The sequence below is a fragment of the Oncorhynchus kisutch genome, linkage group LG30 (assembly GCF_002021735.2).
Source record: "Oncorhynchus kisutch isolate 150728-3 linkage group LG30, Okis_V2, whole genome shotgun sequence".
Classification (NCBI taxonomy): domain Eukaryota; kingdom Metazoa; phylum Chordata; class Actinopteri; order Salmoniformes; family Salmonidae; genus Oncorhynchus; species Oncorhynchus kisutch.
Genome location: NC_034203.2, coordinates 35,024,082 through 35,045,756, shown reverse-complemented (window position 1 = coordinate 35,045,756; position 21,675 = coordinate 35,024,082). Strand labels below are relative to the sequence as shown.

The 21,675-nt window shown below is 43.3% G+C and overlaps 2 protein-coding genes across 5 annotated transcripts in view; one reads left to right on the top strand and one right to left on the bottom strand.

Moving 5' to 3' along the window:
- LOC109875268 (semaphorin-6B) overlaps window positions 1-18,761 on the bottom strand; it is a 95,025-nt gene extending 76,264 nt beyond the window's left edge. Inside the window, exon 1 of one of the 2 annotated variants that reach the window (XM_031810045.1) lies at window positions 18,660-18,761. Coding sequence is in view for 1 of the 2 variants with exons in the window: in XM_031810044.1 (XP_031665904.1) it covers window positions 14,351-14,353 (3 nt within the window). In the remaining variant the exon portion in view is untranslated. Of the gene's footprint in view, window positions 1-14,350; window positions 15,125-18,659 lie in introns of those variants that run through there. The other variant, XM_031810044.1, reaches the window with a different exon arrangement.
- Window positions 16,572-21,675, top strand: part of LOC109875296 (alpha/beta hydrolase domain-containing protein 17A) — a 9,847-nt gene continuing 4,743 nt past the window's right edge. The window contains exons 1-5 of one of the 3 annotated variants that reach the window (XM_020467603.2): window positions 19,194-19,400; window positions 20,087-20,163; window positions 20,288-20,694; window positions 20,897-21,091; window positions 21,485-21,664. In XM_020467603.2, the coding sequence (XP_020323192.1) occupies window positions 20,294-20,694; window positions 20,897-21,091; window positions 21,485-21,664 (776 nt within the window). In that variant the 5' untranslated portion in view covers window positions 19,194-19,400; window positions 20,087-20,163; window positions 20,288-20,293. Of the gene's footprint in view, window positions 18,926-19,193; window positions 19,401-20,086; window positions 20,164-20,287; window positions 20,695-20,896; window positions 21,092-21,484; window positions 21,665-21,675 lie in introns of those variants that run through there. The other 2 variants (XM_020467604.2, XM_020467605.2) reach the window with 2 other exon arrangements.

Here is a 21,675-nt window from a genome sequence, read left to right as displayed (position 1 = left end):
TAAAATAAAATGTTGCGCTGAACACAACAGTTGTACCGTGAAATGCTTACCTACAAGCTAAAGAAGAATATAAAAAAAGAAAATAGCGGACAGAAAATAGAAACACAATAAGGTGCATTAGGAAAGTATTCAGACCCATTATCTTTTTCCACATTGTTGCGTTACAGCTTTATTCTACAATTGATTAAATCGTTTTTTCCCCCTCATCAATCTACCCCATAATGACAAAGCAAAAACCGGTTTCTAGAAATGTTGCTAATTGATATTTTTAAATAAAACATTTACATAAGTATTCAGACCGTTTACTTAATAGTTTGTTGCACCGTTGGCAGCGATTACAGCCTTGAGTCTTCTTGTGTATGACACTACAAGCTTGGCACACCTGTATTTGGGGAGTTTCTCCCATTCTTCTCTGCAGATCCTCTCAAGCTCTGTCAAGTTGGATGGGGAGCGTCGCTGCACAGCTATTTTCAGGTCTCTCCAGAGATGTTAGATCGGGTTCAAGTCCGGGCTCTGGCTGGGCCACTCAATAACATTCAGAGACTTGTCCCGAAGCCACTCCTGCGTTGTCTTGGCTGTGTGCTGAGGGTCATGGTCCTGTTGGAAGGTGAACCTTCGCCCCAGTCTGAGGTCCTGATTTCTCTGGAGCAGGTTTTCATCAAGGATCTCTCAGTCCCTGCCGCTGCAAAACATCCACACAGCACAATGCTGCCACCACCATTCTACACCGTAGGAATAACGCTAGGTCTCATAGCAAAGAGACTGAATAAATATTTCCATCAGGTATTTCTGTTTTTTAATTTTAATACATTTGTAAAAAATTCTAAAAATATGTTTTCACTTGTGTGTAGATTGATGATGATTTTAGAATAAGGCTGTAACGTAAGAAAATGTGGATAAAGTCAAGGGGTCTGATTACATTCCGAATGCACTGTAAATAACAATAATGAGGCTATATACAATGAGTACTGGTACTTAGTCAACATGCAGGGTATGAGGTAGTTGAAAACATATCTTTAAAAACACCGCCACAGATGAGTGCACTAATTAGTTTGATTTTCACCCTTCTACCACTGTATGAAGTGGATATTAAAACATTGCTGTCTGAGTCAGCTGCCGTTTAGAGTTTTCCAGTCCTCTTCCACAGATGACAGAGAATCGTGGCTCTGATTGCACTCCTAACCTGGCATTCTGAATGAGGTGTTCCATTGTGCTGTGGTCTTATCTCTGTGTTCCATTGTGCTGTGGTCTTATCTCTGTGTTCCATTGTGCTGTGGTCTTATCTCTGTGTTCCATTGTGCTGTGGTCTTATCTCTGTGTTCCATTGTTCTGTGGTCTTATCTCTGTGTTCCATTGTGCTGTGGTCTTATCTCTGTGTTCCATTGTGCTGTGGTCTTATCTCTGTGTTCCATTGTGCTGTGGTCTTATCTCGGTGGTCCATTGTGCTGTGGTCTTATCTCGGTGTTCCGTAGCATGTGGTCTTATCTCGGTGTTCCGTAGCATTATCTCGATTGTAGTGAGCAACTGCTTTGAAATCCCAGGCTTTTAGTGAACACAACATGTTCCAATTACTACTCTATACAAAGTCAGCATCATTATATCAGGTTGACTGAGAGAGATGGATTGACTCTCTCTCTCTCTCTCTCTCTCTCTCTCTCTCTCTCTCTCTCTCTCTCTCTCTCTCTCTCTCTCTCTCTCTCTCTCTCTCTCTCTCTCTCTCTCTCTCTCTCTCTCTCTCTCTCTCTCTCTCTCTCTCTCTCTCTCTCTCTCTCTCTCTCTCTCTCTCTCTCTCTCTCTCTCTCTCTCTCTCTCTCTCTCTCTCTCTCTCTCTCTCTCTCTCTCTCTCTCTCTCTCTCTCTCTCTCTCTCTCTCTCTCTCTCTCTCTCTCTCTCTAGGTTAAAATCATTGACTAAAGGGCCTGAGACGAGGGGGATAAACTGGGATAACTGGGTCTACAGTACATTACATTCACTCATTTCATTATTGGACTGACACTGATAATGGTTGGGTGTGTCGGCATGGGTATTGGAGGTAGATGGCACAAACACAGATCAGAATAGAAATCAATGAGTTCAGGTTTTATCTAATCAAGGGGGGTGTGTTATTGGATAATACAGCATTCCCTTAAGTGTCTAACAGTCTCCCCAGACTGGGACCTAATCACAGCTAAGGGAATATGGCATTTTCTCTTCTAAATACCTTAGTGTACTTTTCAATCTGCATGGTAATTCATATGCTAATGCCCAGGTTACATTAGATTCAGTGGCAGAGTGCTGAGTGTTATCAGGGAGAGAAAGAGGGATGGATGGAGAGAGAGGGATAGAAAGAGAAGAAAGAGAAAGTTTCCCCCGATGGTCTATGCCAGTAGACAATTATAAAGAGGCTGGTTCTGGCCTGGAGAGTAACCAGCTAGAGAGCACCTCAAACCCCTCGCTCCCTCTCCCACAGCTCCCTCTCTCCAGGGGTCCAGCATTGGGTGAATATATCTGCAGTTACAGTATATGTGGAACTCGTATGAAATGTGTAAACATGTCTGCAGTTACAGTTTACAGTTGAAGTAAGAAGTTTACATACACCTCAGCCAAATGCATTTAAACTCAGTTTTTCACAATTCCCTCACATTTATATCCTAGTAAAATTTCCCTGTCTTAGGTCAGTTAGGATCACCACTTCATTTTAAGAATGTGAAATGTCAGAATAATAGTAGAGAGAATGATTTATTTCAGCTTATATTTCTTTCATCACATTCCCAGTTGGTATTCGTATTTGGTAGCATTGCCTTTAAATTGTTTAACTTGGGTCAAAGGTTTCGGGTAGCCTTCCACAAGCTTCCCACAATAAGTTGGGTGAATTTTGTCCCCTTCCAACATAATTTTCATACATCATAATGCCATCTATTTTGTGAAGTACACCAGTTCCTCTTGCAGCAATGCACCCCCATAACATGATGCTGCCACCCCGGTAAGTCACGGTTGGAATGGTGTTCTTCGGCTTGCAAGCCTCCCCATTTTCCCTCCAAACATAACGATGGTCATTATGGCCAAACAGTTCTATTTTTGTTTCATCCAACCAGAAGACATTCCTCCAAAAAGTATGATCTTTGTCCCATGTGCAGTTGCAAACCGTAGTCTGCCTTTTTTATGGAGGTTTTGGAGCAGTGGCTTCCTCCTTGCTGAGCTGCCTTCCGGTTATGTCGATTTAGGACTTGTTTTACTGTGGATATAGATACTTTTGTACCCGTTTCCTCCAGCATCTTCACAAGGTCCTTTGCTATTGTTCTGGGATTGATTTGCACTTTTCGCACAAAGTACGTTCATCTCTAGGAGACAGAACGCGTCTCCTTCCTGAACTGTGTGACGGCTGCGTGGTCCCATAGTGTTTATACTTAAGTACTATTGTTTGTACAGATGAACGTGGTTCCTTCAGGCATTTGGAAATTGCTCCCAAGGATGAACCAGACTTGTGGAGGTCTACAATTTTTTTCTGAGGTCTTGGCTGATTTATTTTGATTTTCCCATGATGTCAAGCAAAGAGGCACTGAGTTTGAAGGTAGGCCTTGAAATACATCCACAGGTACACCTCCAATTAACTCAAATGATGTCAATTAGTCTATCAGAAGCTTCTAATCTAAAGCCATGACATCATTTTTTTGAATTTTCCAAGCTATTTAAAGGTACTGTTATCTTAGTGTATGTAAACTTATGACCCACTGAAATTGTGATATAGTGAGTTATAAGTGAAACAGTCTTTCTGTAAAGATTTTTGTAAAAATTACAAAGTAGATGTCCTAACCGACTTGCCAAAACTATAGTTTTGCCATAGTTTGTGGAGTTGTTGAAAAAAAGGTTTTAATGACTCCAACCTAAGTGTATGTAAACGTCTGACTTCAACTGTATATGCAACTCATAAGAACATGGTTAACGTATCTGTATAAAGAATTAAACTATTCAAAACAAGTAAATACAAATATTGTTTCAGTAAGAGCTACTGTATGTTAGGGACAGCTTATTATTGATCCCAAAACAGTTATTAAAGAGAGCTGAGCAGTGAGGAGCCATATAGCAGTGGTTAGACAGCTGATCATAGGTCAGTTATTAAGGAGAGCTGAGCAGTGAGGAGCCCTATAGGAGTGGTTAGACAGCTGATACGTTTGATAAGGGGCAGATAAGAGCTAGAATAGGTCACATGGGCGAGATCTCTATCCTTAATTAACATAACACCTTAGGTTATAATTGCCTTATTTGCATATTCATCATCAACTTGGACTGGTCCCTCCCCCCCTTCCACCCTACAATCCCTCTTTTTAAAATCCCTCACCATCTCCCTCTTCTCCCCCCCCCTCTCTCTCTGACTGTACATGTTAATCTGGTCTAGCTAATGGGGAGTGTTTAGCAGTACCCTTGGCTCGCCTTTGAGCCCCGGTTGAAATATCTCCTCAGGTAACAGAAAGCCGAGCCCGAACACACACACACACATAGGCAGACACACACACTCACACACACACTCACACACGCACAAACAGACACACGCACAACGAACACATGCATGCATGCACACATATACACATGCGCGACTGCATCACACACACATTTTATAACTTGGAGCTGGGTCTGCAGCAGAGGTACTGTATGTATTTATGGTGCAGTACTATGCTACAGTCGGATAAGACACACACAAACGCACACACAGTCCTGAGCCGCAGCAAGGGCAAACATTACAACACAGAACTCAACTGCAGCAAGCCCATAGAGTACGCAGCACAACACTGAGATGTCAAGCCCATAGAGTACGCAGCACAACACTGAGATGTCAAGCCCATAGAGTACGCAGCACAACACTGAGATGACAAGCCCATAGAGTACGCAGCACAACACTGAGATGTCAAGCCCATAGAGTACGCAGCACAACACTGAGATGTCAAGCCCATAGAGTACGCAGCACAACACTGAGATGTCAAGCCCATAGAGTACGCAGCACAACACTGAGATGACAAGCCCATAGAGTACGCAGCACAACACTGAGATGTCAAGCCCATAGAGTACGCAGCACAACACTGAGATGACAAGCCCATAGAGTACGCAGCACAACACTGAGATGTCAAGCCCATAGAGTACGCAGCACAACACTGAGATGTCAAGCCCATAGAGTACGCAGCACAACACTGAGATGACAAGCCCATAGAGTACGCAGCACAACACTGAGATGTCAAGCCCATAGAGTACGCAGCACAACACTGAGATGTCAAGCCCATAGAGTACGCAGCACAACACTGAGATGACAAGCCCATAGAGTACGCAGCACAACACTGAGATGACAAGCCCATAGAGTACGCAGCACAACACTGAGATGTCAAGCCCATAGAGTACGCAGCACAACACTGAGATGACAAGCCCATAGAGTACGCAGCACAACACTGAGATGTCATGCCCATAGAGTACGCAGCACAACACTGAGATGACAAGCCCATAGAGTACGCAGCACAACACTGAGATGTCAAGCCCATAGAGTACGCAGCACAACACTGAGATGTCAAGCCCATAGAGTACGCAGCACAACACTGAGATGTCAAGCCCATAGAGTACGCAGCACAACACTGAGATGTCAAGCCCATAGAGTACGCAGCACAACACTGAGATGTCAAGCCCATAGAGTACGCAGCACAACACTGAGATGTCAAGCCCATAGAGTACGCAGCACAACACTGAGATGTCAAGCCCATAGAGTACGCAGCACAACACTGAGATGTCAAGCCCATAGAGTACGCAGCACAACACTGAGATGTCAAGCCCATAGAGTACGCAGCACAACACTGAGATGTCATGCCCATAGAGTACGCAGCACAACACTGAGATGACAAGCCCATAGAGTACGCAGCACAACACTGAGATGTCAAGCCCATAGAGTACGCAGCACAACACTGAGATGTCAAGCCCATAGAGTACGCAGCACAACACTGAGATGTCAAGCCCATAGAGTACGCAGCACAACACTGAGATGTCAAGCCCATAGAGTACGCAGCACAACACTGAGATGTCAAGCCCATAGAGTACGCAGCACAACACTGAGATGTCAAGCTCATAGAGTACGCAGCACAACACTGAGATGTCAAGCCCATAGAGTACGCAGTACAACACTGAGATGTCAAGCCCACCGACATTGTTATCAGCTAAGATAAGACAGGGTTTTCAATTAGAAAGATAATTTTTCTGTGTTTTCAAAGACATCTACTGTATCTCCGATCTGCACATGCATTGCCGAAAACATCTTGTACAAGCTGATGTTGGCTTAGATTAAACCTTTTCAAATAGCCAGATCACTGAATGATATTTCATTCCATCAACAATGCATTCGGAAAGTATTCAGACCCATTGACTTTTCCACATTTTGTTACATTACAGCGTTATTCTAAAATGGATTAAATAGTTTTTTTTAACCCTCATCAATCTACACACAATACCCCATAATGACAAAGCAAAAACAGGTTTTTAGAAATGCTTGCAAATGTATAAATAATAAAAATATGAAATATTACATTTACATAAGAATTCAGACCCTTTACTCAGGACTGTGTTGAAGCATCGTTGGCAGTGATTACAGCCTTGAGTCTTCTTGGGTATGACGCTACAAGCTTGACGCACCTGTATTTGGGGGGTTTCTCCCATTCTTCTCCGCAGATCCTCTCAAGCTCTGTCAGGTTGCATTGGGAGCGTTGCTGCACAGCTATTTTCAGGTCTCTCCGGAGTCTTTAGGTGCCTTTTGGTACTCCAGGCAAGCTCTCATGTGCCTTTTACTGAGGAGAGGCTTCCGTCTGGCCACTGTACCATAAAGGCCTGATTGGTGGAATGCTGCAGAGATGGTTGTCCTTCTGGAAGGTTCTCCCATCTCCACAGAGGAACTCTGGAGCTCTGTCAGAGTGACCACTGGGTTCTTGGTTACCTCTCTGACCAAGGCCCTTTTCCCGCGATTGCTCAGTTTGGCCGGACGGCCAGCTCTAGGAAGAGTCTCGGTGGTTCCAAACTTCTTACATTTAATAATGATGGAGGCCACTGTGTTCTTGGGGACCTTCAATGCTGAAGAAATCTTTTGGTACCCTTCCCCAGATCTGAGCCTAGACACAATCCTGTCTCTGAGCTCCATGGACAATCCCTTCGACCTCATGGCTTGGTTTTTGCTCTGACATGCACTGTCAACTGTGAAAGCTTATGTAGACAAATGTATGCCTTTCCAAATCATGTCCAATCAATAGAATTTACGACAGATGGGCTCCAATCAAGTTGTAGAAATATCTCAAGGATGATCAATGGAAACAAGATGCACCTGAGCTCAATTTCGAGTCTCATAGCAAAGGGTCTGAATATATATGTAGGTAACTAAGGTATTTCTGTTTTAGTTTTTTCATAAATTTGCAAACATTTCTAAAAACCTGTTTTCGCTTTGTCGTTATGAGGTATTGGGTGTAGATTAATGAGGATTTTTAGAATAAGGCTGTAACGTAACAGAATGTGGAACAAGTCAAGGGGTCTGAATACTTTCCGAAGGCTCTGTATGTGTGTGAAACCGTCCATGTAATAAAGTATAAAATGGCCCACCCTAACCTTACTAAATACAGTATATTCTAATTCCTTCACTGCAAATGTTACCACAAAGTGCTCCAGTTCTATACAGATAGCTTCAGACAAGGTTTCCCCTGAGCACCTATACAGTAGTAGAGAACAAGCTATACCCTCTGTTTTGATGCCTTGTAATGAGGATAAATATAGACTTTATGATAGCAAAGTGACCATATTCGGTCTGTACAGGTACTGCATGTGCACCAGGTTACACGTGTACCCACACTCGAAAAATGTACACACACACACACACCTACACACACAGAGATAACCTCTCCCCGGAATGTGTTCCCCTCCCTTCTCTCAGGTAGCCATCATTGTGTTGCTGCTCTGCTCTGTTGTTCCTCTCTCAGTTGGGACTATCCTCCTGATGAAAAGACATCATTAAGAGACAACCTTGATGTCTGAAAGTGGAGGGAGAAGAGGAGGAAGGGAACAAGGGACGGGTGAGGAGGGGATGAGGAGGTGGAGTGAAATTATCTTCAGCAAACACACAATCAGACTAAAACCCTTCTCCAGCAGTCAAGACAAAAGACACTGCTGTGCCTCTGTCTCCCAATAAAATCCTTCTCCAGCTCTTTATTTAGGCTACAATGCCTTTTAAATGCCTTTCTTTGGCTTACAGGCTCTGTGAACTCTCTCTTGGATTGGTAAAGTGGCAAACGTTCAGACTGCAAGAAACTCCCAGCTACTCTCCATAAGAAACAAGAAGTCAAGTGCAAAGACAAACTAGGATTTTGAAAAGGTTTGAGTCAGAGTGAGGCACATCAAGTGGACAGCTACTGTCATGCAAATGAGCACAAGAGATAAGACACAGCCATGGGAATAGCTGTCATCTTTCCAGAGAGCAGAGAAGACAAAGATAAAGTTATCGTATCCATATTCAGAAGAACTGTCTGTATATATTTGCATTATTGTGATATAAAGGTGTTATAGTCAACTCATAAAGATAGTAAAGCTGTGGAAGTGACCTAAAGGCTATGTGAAGCATTTTAAAAGTGCTTTCCACAAAGGAGTAACTCTCCGTCCTACGTCTGGAAGTTTTGATAAGAACCCTGTGGTATAATTAACCAATAAGCCCCGCGGGGGTGGGGTATATGGCCAATGGTATATGGCCAATATACCACGGCTAATGGCTGTTCTTACGCACAACGCAACAAGGAGTGCCTGGATACAGGCTGTGGAATATTGTCCATATGCCACAAACCTCGAGGTGCCTTATTGCTATTAGAAACTGGTTACCAATGTAATTAGAGCAGTAAAAATAAACTTTCTGTCATAATCGTGGTATATGGTCTGATATACCATGCCTGTCAGCCAATCAGCATTCAGGACTCGAACCACCCAGTTTATAATTAAGGTTAGTTTTGATAAGGACCACGTGTTTTATTAAAAGTTGTATTCTTCTCTTTATACAGTTCACACTGACTTTGCTCTGAAAAGTGCAGGTCCTAGATCAGCCGTTCCCAAACTATTCTGGTGCCACGATGACTTACCTACAGTCTTTTGAATTTCCTTATGAGCCTCAAGAACAAAAAACTATATTTCTCGCCACTATTTCTCGCCCATTAAGCCACAGCCCAAATAGGACCTATCTGTCACCCATTTCAGACCAGCCATTTGGGAAAAAGTGCCATAGATTGTTTAGGATCAGAATCACATCCTGGTTGAATAACAATCTCCCGAAGGGTCTAACAATATAGCAACGTGTGGGAAACACGAAACGGTTCAGCATGAAATATCCACATAACACCTGCTCTGTACACACACACACACACACACACACACACACACACACACACACACACACACAAATGTGCACCACACACCTGCCCTGAACCATATGTGCTATTCGCTCCCTGGTTCTTTTTAATGAGAGTGTAGCAAAGGCGTCGCTACGCTAGGGGATCCAGGGCTGAGGGATATATGAGAGCCATATGTTGCAGAAGTGAATACACGTGTTAGCATCCCTCATCGGGTATGTGAGACCCCATACTGGGCATCAGGCTCTCTTGATCATGGGTAAAGCTTAGGGGAGACATTATTGATGAAAGGAGAGCATGAAAATGAACATAAATACTCTCTTATATTACCAATGTAATAACACGTCATAAAGCAGACCATTTTATCCAGAGCAACATAAGACGACTGCTAATATTCTCTATAAGTGAGTGTGGCCCATGCAAGAATAAGATCCCGTCCTTTCAGATCTCTGGACACCAAGGTGGTACAAGAGGGCGACTGGAACTGGGCCAAAGAGTTTGTTTTTGGTACCTTCTCTCCTTACAACAAGATCTACATTCTGACGGGCAACACAATGGCCTGCCTCCACGAGCCCAGCACCTCTGCCCTCTTCATGCTGAAAAACGTCTGCCTGGGGTCCTTGCTCCCAGGACCCCCACTGGTATAGGTCACAGAGGAGAAGCCTGCACAGCCAGAGCCCTCTGGTCCTATAGACCCTGAGGTATACAGAGGCATTTAAAAGTGTTGATGTAGTGCTGAGGAAGCGAAAGAAGCCCACCCTCTCAGTTCTAACAGACTGGACTGTCTGGGTGGCTATAACTCAGGACACACTTCATCCTGGTCCATCTTACAGAAGAACACTGACATATATCATATCAGTTATGGGGCCTCTCTTAGTAGCCTATATATCAACTTCCTGTCACATCTGGATATTTCAAATCTGGCTCTGAAATTCTGCACTGCCACAGAATACTGCAGGATGCTACGGAAGATAACAGTCTTCAGGTCTCAGGAAAGGCTACACATCATGCACGAGTGGTTCACTGACCAACCTCTGTTACTCATGAATGAAATGGAGCAAACTGAATGTGTGAGACATCAGCCACTCTAGTAGGAAATGGAAGTACTGTACAATAAAAAGTGCTATTTTATTATTGATGCCTAAACGCCTCAGTTTAAATAATAAACAAGCACTTTATACTCAGCCTCCATTTTCCTACCAATTAGGCATTTAGGAACACTAACACAATGCAAATGGGTGTTTACACGTTTTACAGCTTAAAGTGAAACAGCATTTCTCACACTGCAGTTTCGAAATCAATCAATCAGTGTTTACCGGGTGTAACAGAACTAAACAAGAAGAAAATGTTTGCAATGCCTTCCTGGACATCAACGAACAGACCTGCACACGTCTGGTAGAAAGACTTATTTAGGACATGAACCCAAACTTGCATTCTTGGTATGCAGCGACAATGTAGCTACCATGATCAACATAGCTACCATGTTTAGAGCCACAGAGCCCGTAGTTGTGATCAATAAAAGTCATTAACAATCCCTATGGGCCGTGCTGTACCCTCTGGCTCTACAAGATTGCTTCAGCTGAAACCTTTTTATTGGTTTAATTGCTTTTCAAATCAGTTTCGTATATACTTAATTTATAAATTAAATTATGATTATTTTTTCCTTACATTAGGATTGAGTAATTATACTGTTTAATTAATCATTGATGAATAATTTATTGTATCCCTGTGCTGTAAATAATGTGTTACTGATTCTGTAGCAGAGGCTATGGCTATAAGTGATATACCGTGTAAGTGTAAATGGTTTCAATTGGTTTTGGTTTGAATGTTTGGTATGTCAGTCAACAGCCCTGTGACGTTGCCTTGGGTGAATGCTATGCAGGATCCTTGGGATGCCCTACCCCATTGAAGTTGACATTTCAAAGGGTTAAGGTAAGGGTTAGGGTTAGGTAAAGGTTAGGGTTAAGGTAAGGGTAAGGGTAAGGCGTTAGGGTATGGTCGTCCCAAGGATCTCAGATAGCTCTGGCCTGCGGGTTTTGTGCCGTCTAAAGAGAGCCTAAGGGAAACACTGGCTGCTCCTGTTGTTCCCTGTGGTGGCTGTGGTGGGGTGAGCACCTGCTCACAGGGCTGCTGTGAGGCTGTCTGTGGCCATAGCAGGCAAAACAGGGAAACCATTCACACTCCCTCAGACTCCATGTCTCTCTCTTTCTACTTTCTGTCTCACTCTCTCCTCCTTGCTCTACCCTTTCTGACTTGTCCTCTTGCTCCCCATCTTCCCTTATCTCTCTCTGCACTTCACTCCATGTCCCTCTCTCTCTCTCTTCTCTCTCTTCTCTCTCCTGCCTGTCTCTTTTGACACAAACATAAACAACTGCAACCAAAGGCTGTTAAAGGCCATTGGAACTCGATGGCCCTGATAGAAAAGGGGGAGTTGTAAACAATAAATAAATAAGAATGGGTAAATCACTCTGCCGGCCCCAGGAATGCCAGCAGTAAGTGAGCAGTTTTCCTTGCCACTGAGGACCATGTTGGGTGCTTAAGGGATCCGCAGTAGGCTGTAAGTCTGATGAACACAAACATTGAGAGTGGGTGGGATGTTGGCAGCCCGGGCTTTAGTCTACAATATATTCAGAGTCTCTGTCTGTGGGATTTAGCCCAATAAAGCTGCCTGATGTTGACCCCTCTTCTCTCAAGCCTCCCTCTGGTCATCACTACCTGGTCATGCTAGAAAGGACACAAGTACAACTCTATCTTGTGATTATAGCCACTAACCTTAACCGTACACCTCATTAAGACCACAAAGCTCATCCAATTTGGTCCATTCAAGCAAGCATGGTCATCTAGCAACTACTCCTCCTCCTTCACATGTTCAGCTCTTTATGAGAATGGTCTCACCCCATGACATAATTAAGCAATAAGGCACAAGGGGGTGTGGTATATGACCAATATACCACAGCTAAGGGCTGTTCTTATGGACCACGCAACGCGGAGTATCTGGACACAGCCCTTTGTCGTGGTATATTGGCCATATATCACAAACCCCTGAGGTGCCTTATTGCTTTTATAAACTGGTTACCAACCGAATTAGAGCAGTAAAAACAAATGTCTTGTCATACCTGTGGTATTGGCTGTCAGACAATCAGCATTCAGGGTTTGGACCACCCAGTTTATACTGTAAAATCCCTTAGGAATGGTCTGACCCCATGCTATAACTTCCTTTACAGGCATCATTAGCACCTCCCACTCACAGTCAGAGATATAGAGTTCAGTAAACCCTGTCATCCCATCTGAAGTTCCAAACCCTGTCATCCCATCTGAAGCTCCAAACCCTGTCATCCAATCTGAAGTTCCAAACCCTGTCATCCCATCTGAAGCTCCAAATCCTGTCATCCCATCTGAAGTTCCAAACCCTGTCATCCCATCTGAAGTTCCAAACCCTGTCATCCCATCTGAAGTTCCAAACCCTGTCATCCCATCTGAAGTTCCAAACCCTGTCATCCCATCTGAAGTTCCAAACCCTGTCATCCCATCTGAAGTTCCAAACCCTGTCATCCCATCTGAAGTTCCAAACCCTGTCATACCATCTGAAGTTTCAAATCCTGTCATCCCATCCAAAGTTCCAAACCCTGTCATACCATCTGAAGTTTCAAATCCTGTCATCCCATCCGAAGTTCCAAACCCATTACATTCTAGTAGGAATACACAATACCCACAGTTCAATATCAAGTTATGAGTTACACTTGGTTTAGTTGTCAACTAACGTGAATTCAACATTAAATCAACTAAACATTTACCATGTCATTGGAATTAGATAAAAATTTGGGTGAAAAAATTAAGAAATGCCCTTATGTTGTTTACTTTTTGCAAATCCAATCAGTTTTCCACAATGATTAATTTTTGTTGTTGTTGTTGAAATGATGTGGAAACAACATTGATTCAACCAGTTTGTGGCCAGTTAGTTTGCAGAACTCTGTATGGTTCTGCTCCCACATCAAAAACCCTATGGACCAATCACAGGACATCTTGAGGACATTTGTAATGAACAACAGCCAACAGCAGAACAAGATAGAACAGTCGGGATGTACAATAAGTTACTTAACTACCAATACAATTAAAAACACAAGCCTGCCATGCAAATATTAACCACTACCCTTTTCAACCCAACTGGGTCTTGACTGGTCCCAGATCTGTTTGTGCTGCATAGCCAACTCCTAGGCTAGCTCTTCCTACAGTAGGTCTCAAAGTGCTTTACATTGTTCTACACTCAGGCATAGCCCAAGGAGCTACTGAAAGAATAATGAGCCAATCAATGCAATGATGGCAGGCAAATTACCATATGTCTGACCTTTGGTCTATATTACTGGAAACCTTTAGAAACATCATTATTCAATCAACGTCACTCTTTAATGCCACTTACTTACCCTGGTCAATTGGGGTTGAGAGTCACAATGTACAAGAATGACCCAACATGTAGAAAAAAAAACCTTGCATTATTGGATAGGATGAATAAGAGCTGTTGTTCCATATAGGATCAGCATGTAGACTAATTGTCAACATGATTAAACTCATCATATTCACCATTGTCATTCTTATAACTGGTAAGTACAACTGATCATACCCACATGAAACTAATGGACTACATCATGCAAGTGATGCAACACATGATTAATTAAACTAAAATATATTAGTCCATGTCCAATTCCGAAAACAATGATGCATTGAATAACACAAAGAACACAGAGCCCACACAGTGTAGCAGCCAAAGGAGACACGTACCTCAAAAGAATACGACACAACACCCTTTGTCATTGACAATAACCTAAACAAAGCATTCAATGGCAGCTGATTAAACATAGCATGTGTACATTCAGAGCACCAGCAACCGAAGGCGCGGCCGCGGTAAAAACGCTGCTAAAGCGAATGCAATACCTGTTCATCCATCCTCCACCATCTCTCTCTACGGCTAAACTCACTCACCATTCACTGTGCGAGATGGACAGGTAAGCAGGCGATGTCTGGTTTGTTGCCAGTCGTCCTCTCGTACGCAGACAGCTTTTCCTCCACGTCTGAAATCAACACAAAGGGTGGAGCAGGGCACCAAGCTCTCTCTGGGTCTTGGTAATCACAATGCCTGGATGAGAATCGGCTATTAAACTACCAATCCCCTCTGCCGCACCTGTCTCTTCCTCGAGCGGCTTCTGCGCGTAACCGTGGCATCCCCGTTATCTTCCAGTGAACGCGTCCAGACCAGGTCAAGCCTTTCCAATAAACCTTTCCCGGGTAAAAGAGAAATATGGTACCTGCAGGTGCAGTGCTTTTTTTATAGGCTACATTTCAGTGCCTTGTTTGAAGATAAGGATATTTTTCGCACCCCTGCAAATCACACAATGAAATCCAAGAGTGGGCTATAATCGGTGTAGAGGGGTAAGCGTCACCTTCAAATGACCAGAAGGCTTAGGCTATATGTGCAGACAAAATACTCACGAGTTTTTTCATTCGGTCTTAATTCATTCTCTCTGTGGACCCCAGCTGTGCAGTCTTTCCAGGTTTGTATGCAGTGCTCCCTTGACATCCGAAGAAAGATACTGGTCAAGCTCTCAGCTAGCACAGGCTCAGGCTATAATGGATATATTCCAACACTATGTTGAGGAAGGATACCAACGCAGAATGTCTCCAATATCCAATAATACATCAAGTCAAATCGAATGTTATTGGTCGCATACACATATTTAGCACCACCAACACAGGGACAGAAATATTCAGGGAACGTTTCAAAATGACATTCACGCACGCATACACGCACACTAATACACACATTTTTTTTCTTCTTGCATATTCAAATCTAGCAGGTGTTTCATCATGAAAAATACACCGAGTGTACAAAACATTAAGAACACCTTCCTTATATTGAGTTGCCCCCCCCCCCTTTCCCTCAGAACAGCTTAAATTGTTCTGGGAATGGACTCTACAAGGTGTCGAAAGCATTTCACAGTGATGCTTCCCACAGTTGTGTCAAGTTGGCTGAATGTCCTTTGGGTGGTGGACCATTCTTGACAAGTACAGGAAACTGTTGAGTGTGAAAACCCCATTAGTGTTGCACTTCTTGACACAAACATGTACTCCTGGCACCTACTACCATACCCTGTTCAATGGCATATCAATTTTTGGCTTTGCCCATTCACCCTGGGTCATTCACCCTGGGTCATTCACCCTGGGTCATTCACCCTGGGCAAACATTCACATGTAACATGTAAGACATTTAGCAAGCGTTTTTATCCAAAGACACTTACAGTCTTGCGTACATACATTTTATTTATGGGTGGTACCAGTGCTCTACCAACTGAGCAGCACTGTACCACTACACAACTCGTCTCAATTGTCTCAAGGCTTAAAAATCATTCTTTAACCTTTCTCCTCCCCTTCATCTACACTGATTGAAGTGGATTTAACAAGTGACATCAATACGGGATCATAGCTTTTACCTTGATATACCTGGTCAGTCTATGTCATGGAAAGAGCAGGTGTTCTTAATATTTTGTACACTCAGTGTATAACAAACAAAACAATTCTCCCCCAAAAATGTAAACATTAGGTTTCGTCTTTGAACACTGTAGCATATCACTAGAAATGTGGACCAAACTGAAAATGTCTATTTTGGAGAAAGAATTACATTCAGGTAAGGATCCAATAAAATGTTATCTAACACAATTTTTTTATAACCCATGAAGGACAAATCTTGGTGTGAAAATGTCAAATATTAAAATAGCCTAAAAAACTGTGCATAATAAAGGAACCCCTGCTGGAGGAGGGAATAGAGTGAGAGGTAAGATGAGAGTGGGATCATTTCCCACAGGGAATTATGCTGTCATCCACTCCCATTGCTATCAGTGGAAGCTGTCAAAACTAAGGAAACAAGATGATGGGGGAGGACATGGGAGCGGCTGAGTGGCAGATGTCTTCAGGAAAGCATCTCAACAAATAAGAACAGGGTATCTATAATTTTGGACAGTAACGATATATTCACTAAATCAAATTTGATTTAGCCTATTCATTATATTCTGTGAGATAGGAAAGACAAAATCATGGTTGTAAATTATGTTTTTCCTAATTACATAAATAGTCTTATCCATCTGTAACAACTATTCATATTACACTTTCTAGGATCACGAACACAGTCAGATAGAGGCAAAGATTATGAAGGAATTAAGGTTTTAATTGTTTTACAAAAGCGACAGTAAAACACATAAACACAAATGACTTGGATGGCTCATAGAGCTTCCGTGCTTTCACAGACTACAGGTTGACTGAGTTCACAACTGACCAAAAACAGACCAAAAACAGTAACAAATAAAACTACAGTATGAAATAAAGAGAAAACAGGGAGCCATATTATAAGATAAATGGTGAATCTTTTTTAAATCCAAATACATAGGCTAACTGAAAGACAATCACCTCAACGGAGGACGGGTTCAATTATCTAAACAATATCCCAGTGGTGTAAAGTACTTCAGTAAAACTACTTTAAAGTACTACTTAGGTCGTTTTTTGGAGGTATCTGTACTTTACTTTACTATTTATATTTTTGCCAACTTTTACTTTTACTTCACTACATTCCTAAAGAAAATGGTGTACTTTTAACATTTTCCTAACACCTTAAAGTACCCGCTACATTTTCACCAGAAAATTCACACACTAATTCACACACTTATCAAGAGAACATCCCTGGTCATTCCTACTGCCTCTGATCTGGCAGACTCATTATACACAAATTCTTCATTTGTAAATTATGTCTGTATGTTGGAGTGTGCCTGGCTAGCCGCCTGGCTATCCGCCTGGCTAGCCACCTGGCAATTAAAATACAAATAAAATGGTGCCATCTGGTTTGTTTAATATAAGGAATTTGAAATGATTTATACTTTTTGATACTTAAGTATTAAAAGTAAATGGAATTGCTAAAATGTACTTAAGTACATTTAAAACCAAATACTTTTAGACTTTTACTGTAACGGTTTTCTTCTGGTGAAAGAGAGGCGGACCAAAATGCAGCGTGGTGGTTATTCATGTTTTTAATAAAGACGACTACACATGAACAGACTAAACAAAACAAGAAAAGTGAAAACCTAAACAGTCCTATCTGGTGCAAACACAGAGACAGGAACAATCACCCACAAAACCCAACACAAAACAGGCTACCTAAATATGGTTCCCAATCAGAGACAATGACTAACACCTGCCTCTGATTGAGAACCATATCAGGCCAAACATAGAAATAGACAAACCAGACACACAACATAGAATGCCCACCCAGCTCACGTCCTGACCAACACTAAAACAAGGAAAACACATACGAACGATGGTCAGAACGTGACATTTACTCAAGTAGTATTTTACTGGGTGACTTTCACTTTTACTTGAGCCATTTTCTATGAATGTTTCTTTACTTGTACTCAAGTATGACAATTGAGTACTTTTCCCACCACTGCATTTCCATAGCTGGGGTTCAATATACAGCTTGGACCCCTATTTGTATTTATTATGGATCTCCATCAGCTGCTGCCAAATTGCTGCTGCTAAATCAGCTGCTGCTAAATCAGCTGCTGCCAGATAAATTAAGGCAGTTATACAATTTTATAAACATTACAATACATTCATAACAGATTTCACAACACACTATTTGTGTTTCCTCAGGCCCCTACTCCATTACCACATGTCTCCACTGTCCTATCAGCATCTCTCCACACAAAGAATAAACTGCAAACAAATGGACATTGGTGCAGTGGCATAACTTTTAAAGCAATACATAGCCTGTCAAATGTTAATAAACGCTGATAAAGAAAGTAAACACATTCCTCAGTACAACTGACCACACCGCAAACATTTATTAAAAACGCAAGGTTCTAAAAATAGTTATCCAGCAGACACAGCAAAAACAACGACACCACATAGACTCCACAAACTTTGGGTACAAATGTTCTGATCCCCACTGGTATAAGGGGCACTTTTATACTTTTGACCTGACCTCTCCCCTTACAAAAAAAGATAGCAGTCAGAGTACAGTATACGTGCAGTTAGAGTGCAGTATAACTGCAGTATGTTGCAAATACTGTCTCCAAAATAACACTGTGTACTGCAGTTACTGCACTTTTACTTTCAAAACGTAAATATTTTTTGTAAGGGTCTAATCAGGGTCCAAGAGGAATCACACTGACCCAAACCTTATCTGGTCTATCTCTCGCTCGCTCGCTCCCTTTCTCTCTCTCACACACACAAACAAGCACGCACTCACTTTCCCTCCTTCTGCTTGTCTTCAGTAGAAGATGAACGGCCTGTCCATTAGAGAGCTCTGCTGCCTGTTCTGCTGCCCTCCTTGCCCCAGCCGCATCGCAGCCAAGCTGGCCTTCCTCCCTCCAGAGCCCACCTACTCCATGCTGCCTGACCCGGAGGCTACAGCTGCGGGAGCAGCCGGGACCACGCCAGGGGGTGCTCCCCCCTCTCTGGTGCCTCCGGGCCTGCGCTCCCGGCTGGGTGGCAGTGCGGGAGACAGAGGTGGTGGTGACCTCCAAAATAACACTGTAGACTGACGTTACTGCAGTAAACTAAAATATTTTTTGTAAGGGTCTAATTAGGGTCTAAGAGGAATCACACTGACCAAAACCAAACCTTATCTTGTCTATCTCCCCACCCCCCCACCTCCCCTCTCTCACACACACACACACACACACACACACACACACACACTCTGTGAAACCGGGAAGTTTGTGAAATGTAACATTGTAACTCGGCCTATCAATTCCCTGCCAAAGGGCTACGCCCTCTCCCTCCATCACTTCCGGGTCTAGTCGGACGGGGTTGTGAAAAAAATGGTTGTCACGATATTTAGCTTGCCAATCTACAAATGACAGATACATATACAATTATACAGAGTACACTATCCATGTCAGGGTCCAAGAAGGATTTTCGCAGTATTGTGCAACTTTTTGTCATAGACAGGAATATTTTATCTTGTCTGCAAACCCACCGTGAATTGGTAAGTTAGCGAACGTTCACTAGGTTAACGTTACTATACATGATTGATGTTTTGACACGTAGCTTAGCCAACTAGCACTTGCTGCACCACCTAGCAAGCCATTTAACGATAGCTAGCTAGCTAACGTTATTGCACTGGTTTAGCTAGCTAAGCATTTCCTCCTTTCCCAAGCTATATTTTTGGACAAATTATGTCCAGTAGCTACGCTAACGTTACTGCATCAAGCTAGCCAACGTTAACTTGGACTATCCGTATTATTGAGCAACAATGTTTACAGAGTGATTCACCATAATATGCAGTATGATGTCGAAGCTTTACCTATCACCATGCTCTTCCTGCTAGTTGTAACCAGAGGTGGCTGTTAAGCTAGGTTGCTAGCTAACATTCACACGTTATGTGCAACGTTTGGACGTTGTAGCTAGGTACTGTAGCTAGTTAGCGTGTGAATTCTGATATTATCCTGCATCGTTGACTAGCTGGTAGCTAACTTTACGTCTTTATATTCCTGCAAAGCTAGCATACTACATCTGTGCCAATAGGTCAGGACCTTTGTTATGGCATGTATCCACAGGTTCACTGGTTCAAACCGTGCTGTGACTGACCCACCTCACAGAATAGTGTGGTAGAAGGCTAGCTAGGCGAGGAGGTCTGTACTGTGTTCATAACTAATGCTCTTTTTGCCCAAGACTGCTGAGTGACTTAACCAGGTGGTGTTGGCACCTTTGTGTGCCATCTCATTCCAAGTCCCAGAGGAACCTTACAGGTATATTATTTTCTCTACACCATCACAGATGCTCCTTCCGTCAGTGTGTCATGTGTACTGTTAGATAAGCTGTTTAGTACACTCACTTTCTCTCTCACCTCCCCCTCCTTCTGCTTGTCTTCAGTAGAAGATGAACGGCCTGTCCATTAGAGAGCTCTGCTGCCTGTTCTGCTGCCCTCCTTGCCCCAGCCGCATCGCAGCCAAGCTGGCCTTCCTCCCTCCAGAGCCCACCTACTCCATGCTGCCTGACCCGGAGGCTACAGCTGCGGCAGCAGCCGGGACCACGCCAGGGGGTGCTCCCCCCTCTCTGGGGGCTCCGGGCCTGCGCTCCCGGCTGGGTGGTGGTGCGGGAGACAGAGGTGGTGGAGGGGGAGGAGGTGGTGGAGAGGGCAGGTGGAAGCTCCATCTAACAGAGAGGGCAGAGTTCCAGTACACTCAGAGAGAGCTGGACATGACAGATGTGTTCCTGACCAGGTCCAGCCGGGGGAACAGGGTGGGCTGCATGTACATCCGATGTGCCCCCAACGCCAGGTGAGAGGAGAGAGAAGAACTAGATTAGTATAGAGATGATGGGTCGCAACATTTCTCTTGCACAACAAGGGAGTTTGTGCAGGTTTTTCTATTTATAAAGATGCATGAATTATAGAGTTATTTTTTAAATTCTATGGTTGTGTATACATCACCGTTCCCTCCCTTCTTCTCTTCCTCTCTGTTCTACCTCTCCCTCTCCCAGGTTCACAGTGCTATTCTCCCATGGTAATGCAGTAGATTTGGGTCAGATGAGTAGCTTCTACATTGGCCTGGGCACTCGTATCAACTGCAACATCTTCTCCTATGACTACTCTGGCTACGGTGTCAGCACCGGCAAACCCTCAGAGAAGAACCTCTACGCTGACATAGACGCTGCCTGGCACGCCCTGCGCTCGCGGTAAACAGCTGTTACACACACACACACACACTTTTGTATTGCTATTCTTGTGGGGACCAAAGAATTGATTCCCATCCAAAATCCTATTTTCCCTAACCCTAAATGTAACCTAACCTTAACCCCAAATCTATACCAAACTCCTAACCGTAACCCTTAACCCCAATTGTAACCCTAAACCTAAAATAGTAGTTTTCTTTGTGGAGACTGGCTAAATGTGCCCAATTTTCCTTGGTTTACTATCCTTGGGAGTACTTCTGGTCCATACAAGGATAGGGTAGTGCTGGGCTGAAAACTGTACACACCGTTACCCTTCAGGAGTGCACAACAAGAAGGCATATTCTGGTCATCTCGGCTGTGTTTTTGTTTACTCAGTTATCTGTATTTGTGTCCCAGGTATGGCATCAGCCCAGAGAACATCATCCTGTATGGGCAGAGTATTGGCACAGTACCAACAGTGGACCTGGCATCCAGGTTTGAGTGTGCTGCTGTGGTGCTCCACTCCCCTCTCACCTCTGGCATGAGGGTGGCTTTCCCCGACACCAAGAAGACGTACTGCTTCGACGCCTTTCCCAAGTGTGTCACAC